The sequence below is a fragment of the Cucurbita pepo genome, chromosome LG02, assembly GCF_002806865.2.
Source record: "Cucurbita pepo subsp. pepo cultivar mu-cu-16 chromosome LG02, ASM280686v2, whole genome shotgun sequence".
Lineage (NCBI taxonomy): Eukaryota > Viridiplantae > Streptophyta > Magnoliopsida > Cucurbitales > Cucurbitaceae > Cucurbita > Cucurbita pepo.
In genome coordinates this window covers 4,105,141-4,114,302 of record NC_036639.1, presented here as the reverse complement: position 1 = coordinate 4,114,302, position 9,162 = coordinate 4,105,141, and the positions used below count along the sequence as shown (strand labels likewise).

At 36.3% G+C, this 9,162-nt stretch overlaps 1 protein-coding gene across 2 annotated transcripts; it reads right to left on the bottom strand.

The window, feature by feature from the left end:
- Window positions 1-261: 261 nt before the first annotated feature.
- On the bottom strand, window positions 262-8,941 carry LOC111789410 (probable LRR receptor-like serine/threonine-protein kinase At1g53440). 2 transcript variants are annotated; one of them, XM_023670175.1, is made up of 24 exons: window positions 8,614-8,937; window positions 7,246-7,414; window positions 7,073-7,144; window positions 6,915-6,983; window positions 6,754-6,825; window positions 6,600-6,671; window positions 5,980-6,051; window positions 5,826-5,897; window positions 5,653-5,724; window positions 5,469-5,540; window positions 5,317-5,388; window positions 5,128-5,202; window positions 4,432-4,497; window positions 4,238-4,297; window positions 4,106-4,144; window positions 3,970-4,019; window positions 3,096-3,454; window positions 2,806-3,001; window positions 2,522-2,659; window positions 1,820-1,938; window positions 1,490-1,700; window positions 1,158-1,395; window positions 923-1,073; window positions 262-843 (listed from the first exon to the last, which is right to left on the bottom strand). In XM_023670175.1, the coding sequence occupies exons 1-24, from the start codon at window positions 8,729-8,731 to the stop codon at window positions 439-441; spliced, it is 3,039 nt and encodes a 1,012-aa protein (XP_023525943.1). In that variant the 5' UTR covers window positions 8,732-8,937; the 3' UTR covers window positions 262-438. The 2 variants fall into 2 exon arrangements, with proteins under 2 accessions (XP_023525943.1, XP_023525942.1); XM_023670174.1 differs by having other exon boundaries at window positions 923-1,395; window positions 8,614-8,941.
- Window positions 8,942-9,162: the final 221 nt, after the last annotated feature.

Sequence of the window (9,162 nt, the reverse complement as noted above, 5' to 3'; positions counted from 1 at the left end):
AGCAAGTCATCAATCATGGAGTAGACGCCGACAAGGAATGTATAAGAACGTATTGTTCTTCACACATTCAGCTGATCAGCTGGAATCACAACACTGTCCTTTATGATATAAAATTAATATTAAAATAATACTTTAAGATATAAAATTAAAATGAATCAAGATAGATCTTGAAATTTTTGAAGGTATAAATCTATTTTACTTTCCTTTCTTATATAAATTAGTTTTTTAGTTATTTTTATAATTATAATAAAAACCTCTTGATTAAGAGAACCATGAAGAAGAACATTGTTGATATCTATTTGTTTCAAAGGCCATCCATGAGAAAGAACCAAGGTAAAACAAACCTTTGGAACTATTTAGCATACAAAACCAACACTCTACAGAAGAATATGAATGGAAATGGAAACAGAAAATGCATCAAACTCAATGTGTTTTCATTTATAGCAGATTTCTGGTTGAAGAATAATCTTGGGTCTCCTCCTTGTGTGTAGAAGTAGAGGAGTCAATCCACGGCCCATCAACTAACGTGCTTTTTTGCATTGGAATGCCTTGTGATGATGTCGAAATGCTAGTCATTGATATGCTATCTTGTGACAGCCTTTCAAAGGCTTTGAACCTTGCATCTTGCTCGACTGCACTGCGCTTGATGATCGGTGCTTGGACCGCAATTTTCCCTTCGAGCATGCTAACTACTGAGGACATGGTTGGCCTAAGAGTTGGAGACGGATTTGTGCATAAGAGAGCTATATGAATCATCCGCATCACCTCTTCTTTCGAGTAATGTGAGTCGAGACTTGGATCAACAAGTTCCAGAACGTTTCCTTGCTCTTGTAGTACATAAGCCTTCAACCAAGTAGAAAAAGTATATGTAAGACCATCGACACTGAACTAAACGACTAATGGCTAAAAGAAAATCAGTTACCCAATCCAGAAGATAAACGAATTCCTCCTTTGGCCTGTAATTTGTGTTGCTTTTCCCACTTACGATCTCCAACGCCACAACTCCAAAGCTATAAACGTCTGCCTTATCAGTTAAGTAACCTCTCATCGCATATTCAGGAGCCATATAACCACTGGAAGACAAGACGGTAATATAATTATCGTTATCAAGACAATGACTAAACAAATCGACATGAGGAAGATAGAGATCGACGTACATTGTGCCTGCAATTCTTGTGCTAATATGGGTGTTCTCCTCCTCATCAAGCCTAGCCAACCCAAAGTCAGAAATCTTGGCACTCAGATTTTTATCAAGTAGCACGTTGGTAGCTTTTATATCCCTATGAACAATTTTCAATACAGATTCTTCATGAAGGTAAGCCAATCCCTTTGCTATTCCCAAGCATATCTTCGTTCGTGTCGTCCAATCCAAGTGTAGTCGTTGCTCATCAGAGCCTTAAAAATGAAAACCATGACATATTATAACCAATAACCTTATTTAGAAACGAACAAAAGTTACAAATATGACAGGCATATCTAAAATTCTTACCAAAAAGGGCACGAGCAAGACTGTTGTTCTCTAGATACTCATATACGAGCAATAACTGGTTTCCTTCAATACAACAACCATAAAGCTTAACAAGATTTGGATGTTGTAATGCAGATATCATGCCGATCTCAGTGACGAATTCTCGGTTTCCTTGCCTTGATTTAGAGGATAGCTGCTTTACAGCAATTGGAGTACCATCCGACAATACACCCTGCCACATATGTTTGGTTTTATGTTGGATTACAAAGTAAACGACATTGCAGGAAAGATGATAGGACATTAGGCAATGATGCAACATAGAGCACAGAGGATAACGCTTCCATAGCTTACCTTGTATACAGGACCGAAACCTCCCTCGCCTATCTTATACGTCGGGTCAAAGTTTTTGGTGGCTGCTTTGATTTGTCTCAAACTGAAATAGCCCGTCTTTAAATCTAGTGCCTTCAATTCTGTAAACAAAAGATTGCAGATTTGTTATCAAAGGAATTTATAAGCTAAACAAAATATTCCACATAGAGTTGACTAAAAATGATTCAGTTTGTCTTTGAAGAAGTCCAAACAAAATGGACACATGTATGAACTTGAATTTGAATGTAACAACTCAAGCCCACCACTAGTAGATATTGTTCACTTCGGCCCGTTACGTATCGTCGTCAACTTCGCGATTTTAAAACGCATCTACTAAGGAGAAGTTTTCACACCCTTATAAGAAATGTTTTGTTCCCCTCTCCAACCGATATGGGATCTCACAAATCCACCCATTGGGGGCCTAGCGTCCTCGCTGGCACATCGCCCGGTGTCTGACTCTAATACCATTTGTAACAGTCCAAGCCCACCGCTAGTAGATATTGTCCGCTTCGGCCCGTTATGTATTGTCATCAACCTCACGGTTTTAAAACGCGTCTACTAGGGAGAGATTTCCACACCCTTATCAGGAATGTTTTATTCCCCTCTCCAACCGATGTGGGATAGCACATTGAATAACTCCCTAGCCTAGCCAAGCCCTCTCGTTTCCATTCACTAGTATCTTACCACTGTCTTCAGCGTCCTTTCCACCCAAGTAACCCTTCCATCGAAGAACAGCCAATACCAACACAACAAACACAAAACTACCCACAACAATGCCAGCAATAGCTCCAGCTGATAGCGCTCCAGTATCCACATCAAAGTCTACAATAGCAGAAGAGCATAGCAACCGTTTAGAACTGATAGAATCTCAATGATTGAAAGAGAAAAAACCAGTACACGAAAGTTCTAGAAGTTACCAAAAAAAACATCCTTAAATGACTAACAAAACAAAAGAAGAAAACTTTTACTTGGTGTCACCGTGATCCCAGATATCAGAGGTCCATAAACCCCTCTTCTTGGAATGGCCGTTGTTCCTTTACCAGCCCAATATAAGTGGATCTCCAGAGTACTTCCATTGACCAAGATATTAGGCTCTTCCAAAGTAAAGCTCTCACCAACTCCAACTTCCTTCAATATGTTAAAATCTTTTCTAACCAAATTTCCCTGTTGAGAATGAATACAAAATTTAATATAGTGATTACTCTATTCCTACGCTAAGCATAGAAATATACCAAATATCTTTCCATTTTTCACTCACTTGAATGGAGATATCGAATATGCGCTCTCCCAAGCTGCTGAATGTTTGGTCAGCAGTAAACATTATTTCAGCAAAGTGAAGCTTCACATTGTAACTTCCTCTTCTCAAGCAAAGTCCATAGTACTTGAGCGAAAGAGGTGCGAGTCGAGCGGTTTGGTAGATGCTCGGAATAGACGCATTGCTACTTGTTACTCTGTAATCAGCACTCTCATTTCCCAGGAAAACACCAGTACTGCTATAAGCCCATCTGTCTGAGAAGGAAAGGAAATTGGACTTGCCACCTAGAGTTACATCCTCTTCATATGCATTACCATCAAGCTCCATTCTTTGGCCTCCACAATTTATGAACAAGGAATGAACTACAAGAGAAATTAAAGCCACGTATCAGACATGTAGTTCAATCAGGAATTTGATGGCTGCTACTCGTAGAAGTTTGCGAGTTAAATTAGATTGAGGTACCTTTTAGACCAACTCAATTGTTCTAATCATAAATTTATCAAACTTAAAGAACCTCAAGAACTTTAACTCAATCCAATCACAAAACATTTCCGTTGAGTTATTATGGTCACTTGTTTAAAATTTGTTAACAAAGAAGTGGATAAACATTGAACTAAGATTAGCAATTCAACATTCATTTATTGGAGAATAACAATCTTAAAAAATTAATCAATGAAATAAAATTTAAATAAAACGTCTGTAAGTATATTTTTATCATTGGGAACCTACAAACCAACCATAAAATTTTCATTTATTTAAACTCGACTAAATCCAACCCGTAGGTTTTTTTGGGTCATCGGTTCTCTTTAACACCAATAGCTACTAGTAAAATGCTACCGTTCCGAAAGAGGTAAAAATATCATTCATCTTCACTTACATCGAGTTCCTATAGGACAAGGGAGATCCTTCCTCAAGCACCAAGAAACACTGCAAATTAGAGACTTTAGAACCTACTACACATGAAGTTTAGAAAAAGAAAAAAGCTGTCATATATGGTAGGTAAATTCTCTTACGTTTCATTCATTGCAGATGAATAACTTGAAACCAAGTTCCTGTAAACAACAATGAAATAAGATATATCAGAGAAGTAGAACTACAAATATTAGAAGTTTCGCCACAGAAATGGTAGTTATGAAATGGCTTACACATCAGACTGTTGACAACTAGAAACTGGGGACCCTGTAAAATTGTTGTAAGATAAATCTCTGCAATAGATTTTATAATATCATCATCAGGAGCAGACAGAGCAGTTGATAGATAAGAGCTTACATAATTTGAAGAAAGATTTTGTAGTATAAGACTTTAGTATTGAACAGAGAATCATAGAGTTTATACTAACATGCTCCTTTCACTGCTCAAGATCCAGCCTGGTACTTGGCCACTTAATGAGTTGTTGGTCAAAAACCTACATCAAGAAATCATTTCATTTATCACCTTTGCATGTCATGGGCTAAGCAAAAAATATAATCCTTAAACTTTTGGAGTCGTGTCTAACTTCTAAAATGTGTTGAATCCGTTTACAAACTTTCAATTTTGTTTCTAAAAAGTTTTGGACCTATTAGATACAAAATTGAAGTAGACCCAAAAGATTAAGAGCGTATTTGTAACAGTCAAAGTCCACCGCTAGCAGATATTGTCCGTTTTTGGCCCATTACGTATCGCCGTCAGCCTCGTGGTTTTAAAACGCGCCTACTAGGGAGAGGTTTCCACACCCTTATAAGGGATGCTTCGTTCCCCTCTACAACCAATGTGAGATCTCACAATCCACCTCCCTTGGGGGCCAGCGTCCTCAGTGGCACACAGCTTGGTGTCTAGCTCTAATACCATTTGTAACAGTCCAAGTCCACCGCTAGCAAATATTGTCTGCTTTGGCGCCGTCAGCCTCACGGTTTTAAAACGCGTATACTAGAAAAAGGTTTCTACACTCTTATAAAGAATGCTTTTGTGAGATCACACTATTAGGCACAACCCAGAAAGTTTAGATACCAAACTTGCAATTTAACGATATATATGAACACTATGAATATGAGCTTACAAGAACCGAGTAACTCCGGCAAGATTCTGAAATGTGTCTGGAATTGGACCACTCAATTCGTTGAAGCTTAGGTCTCTAGAGAAAAACAAAAGTTCCATTGTCAGATGGCATGAACTCATCCAAGAACATTTAAACAAACAAACAAACAAACATGATCATAGAAAAGAAAAATGAATTTCAGCAACTTACAAAGTTTTTAATCTGCTAAACGTTCCAATATATTCTGGAATACGATCCTCGATTAAGCAATTTCTTAAGACCCTGATTAGAAAAGAGAGTTAAAACAAATCAATCTAACAGGAAGGCTTATAAGAAATCAACAATTTATAAGTTTTGCATACAATTCTTCTAAAGATGTCAATTGAGTCAGATTGGGAAAACTTGTTGCTGGTCCCTTCAAATCGGTTATCCTCCTGAGAAAGAACAAACATTGCTACGTTAGAAATCATTCACCAAATTAATACGGATTCTTCATATCACTAAGCTAAACAACAATGTTAAGTAGTGAAGTGTAGGAATCCTTACAATTCAGTTAAGTTTTTCAACTCAGATATGCCACGAGGAATCGGGTTCTCCATCGAGGTTCCTTGTATATCCCTGCGTATCGACAATTATACATAATCTAAGAGTGCGCTAGATATAGATTATTAAGTCTTCTAGTAACAATCTGTAATTTTTAGGATATTACAGATACTTACAGTCTTTCAAGTTTGGTCCAATTGCCAATAAACTCGGGCAGCTTTCCTGACACATTATTTCCATCTATCCGACTGCAACAACATGTACAAATAATAAATTTTGGAAGACTCAGAAACTTTAAAAAAATTTAAGATGAACTTGAGAATAACTTACAAATCAGTCAAGTTCCTCAAGTTTCCATAAGAGTTTGGAATCGACCCTGTGAAGTTATTTGCACTGAGAAGCCTGTCGATAATGAAAACAGATTTAGCTGTATTCATTGGCTGGTTGAGGTTTAAAGTGAGTTTTGTTAGGTAATGGAGACTGCTGCTTATTTATATTTATAGGTTACTCAACGGTTATACACAGTGAAGCTATATAGGGTAAATGACATATAAAGTAAATGGTGCATAGTTATATGTTAGATAGTTATATATAATAGATGAGTATATCTGGTAAAGTGATATATAGTAAACTGAATCATATATATATACCCCTTAGACAGTTCTTTGAAATTGTACTTTCAGCATTCTTTGTAGTCGCTCTCTCCGACTGTACATACTTAAAGTCATCAATATAGACCTCTAGCCAATATTCCTCCTTACATTTTCTTTCTCTATTTTTTGTGTACATCTAAATCGAGTGTGTGCGTTGTTGTGTGATCCTAACAAGTTTAATATGACTTTTGAACAAGTGAAAAGCGATGTTCAAATACCCATCAAAAACCCGACTCACGAAAGTCAATCTAAACTCACTTTTTAATCATTCAAAAAATCGAAAAGTAAGAATCTTACAATCTTTGCAAGCGGCTCAATCTCCCAAGGCTTTCGGGAAGATTCCCTCCAAGGAGATTGTTTTCCAAAACCCTACAAATGGAAATTTCATTCATCATCAAGCTCTAAAAATCTTCACTACATGAACTTTAATCAATATACTTCAATGACTTACAGATGCTCAAGTGTGGCAATGTCACCAATTTCAGGAGGGATTGAACCACTTAGCCGATTACCCAACATGGATCTACACATAACAGATTCAAAATGAGCTTGCCAAGCTCCATGGACTCGTAAATGAAGAACAATTTATCCCCATTATATGTAATAACTTACAGATCAACAAGAGGAATCCGAGCAAACTCTCTAGGGATTGATCCGGATATTAGATTGCGAGTAAGATCGCTGTATTGTTAGAAGAAGTATCTTAGTATTGAAATGAATCAAAGAACTCAAATGTCAATATTATTCTATAAGGAATGATTATAACTTACATCCGTTGCAGCTGAGTAAGATTTGCAAATGCCGCTGGCATAGTTCCTATTAGATTGAGGCCCTTTAGCCGACTGTAGTAAGAAAACGAGTCGAAAAAGTATCAGACGCGTTTCGTTGGAGATTTGAAATGGAAGCTTTAGCTTAAATTCAAAAGGAAAGTGAAGATCCTTACATGCTAGTGACTCTGCAATCGGTGGCGGTGCAAGTGCAGTTAACCTCTCGCAGAATATCAGTACCGTCGATGATTCTATTGGAAAATCCATCGCCATTAATGCAGGAATTTTGGTGCACATTCCAGTTCAAGTTCCTTAGCTCTCTGGATATTGCTTGAAGGGCTCTCACTGTTGCATTCAGATCCTTCATTTAATATATATGTATGTATATATATATATGCATATGTATATATGTATATGTATATATGTATATGTGTATATGTGTATATGTACATATATATATATGTATCTATGTATATGTACACGTGTATATATATATATGTATAGAAGTAATTTTCATTTTTTTAATACATTAAAAAAAAACATTTAAATAAATTTAATAATAATTCATAAACAATTAAGTCAAATTTCAATATTACAATATAATCTTTTATATTTAAAAATATTTATTTATTTACAAAGTAGGTGTTTATGTGTTGAGCTAGGGTGGAGATTTGGGTGAGGTCGGGACAATATTATAATATTGTCCCGAGTTCTATTTAGTTCATGAGAAAAAATCTCTCTCTCACTCACTATCACTCTCGTCTCTTATAGATTAAACGAACATTTCTATGCTCAGTATGTGTGTCTATAAGAGCAGGGACGAGAATTTGAGTGAGGTCGGGACAATAATATCATATTGTCCTAGACACGGTTTAGCTGGTGGAGAAAAATCTCCCAACGCTCTTAATTAATAAATTTACTAGCCCATCGTTAAAAAAGAAAAAAGAAAATATCTTTAACTTAATAGGACCACACGGGGGACCAAATTTAAATTATATTACAAACGGATAAGAAAGTCAAAGTTTGACTATTTGAATAAGAGGAACGTCGACAAAGTTGAATATGCTTACTACAGCATAATCAATAATTGTTATAAATTATATTTTATTATTTATTATTTTAATTAATTATCATGTTTTTTTCCTTACATTTATTGCTAACATATTGAATTATTCTTTAATAAAATCAGACTAAAATAACAAAATTTAATAAGGACTAAAATGGAAATAAAACATATTTTAATGAGATATTTATGTCGGGATATTTTCCATGGAAGGTTTCTCGGCAGCCAAACAGAATCGCGGAAAACAGAGCAGGTCGGAAAGTTTCCATTTGCAGTTAAAACCGAACAGAAAACACGAAAACAGAGCAATAAGGAATCTGGTGTTGTTTCCTTGTACGTTTTCCCAGTAACCCAACAGAAAAACACAGATTCTTCGAGAAGAAGAGACCAAAACAGATCAAATTTCAACTCTGAATAGAAAGAAAAAAAACAGAGGAAGCAAAACAGAGCAGAGCAGAGCAAATGAAAAAGAACAGGGTACCTTCTTGTTCGGGCAGAGGCTGAGCGTGCGATCCAAATCCGACAAAGAAATTGAAAACCAGAAACCCAAAGACAAGAACACGAACACGATTCGAAAAATTGGAAGCCCCGAAATCCATGTCCCAAGTTCCGACCGTCGAACACAGCGAGCAGAGAAACAGAGCATCAACGGAAAAGAACAGTACTGAGAGAGGGCGAGAGAAGGAAGAGATGATGGAATTTAAAGGGTGAGAAGGAAAATACAAACTTCAATTCAATTCAATTCAAAGTATGGGATTTAATGTGACGGATGGAACAGAAGAATTATGTCGGAAATATATGTTTGCCAAATTAAAGGCACAAGACGCCGCCAGTTAGGTTTTTTTTTTTTNGGGGGGGGGGAATATCTATTTTGAAAGTATTAAAACTTTAAATTGAATTAAACTTTATACTCGAGTAAATTTAATTAATTTTTTTTTTATTTTTTACTTTCGTGTTTGTAGATAGACATTGTAACGACACAGATCCTGTTAGGATCGATACCAGTTGTTAGGATCGCACAACAACGCAC

Coding starts and splice junctions, on each gene's coding strand:
- LOC111789410 (XM_023670174.1), bottom strand. CDS start 8,731: ATGGATTTCGGGGCTTCCAATTTTTCGAATCGTGTTCGTGTTCTTGTC. Junction 4,298..4,431: donor TTGAGCAGTGAAAGGAGCAT/GTTAGTATAAAC, acceptor AATCTATTGCAG/AGATTTATCTTACAACAATT. Junction 1,701..1,819: donor GTTTCGGTCCTGTATACAAG/GTAAGCTATGGA, acceptor CATATGTGGCAG/GGTGTATTGTCGGATGGTAC.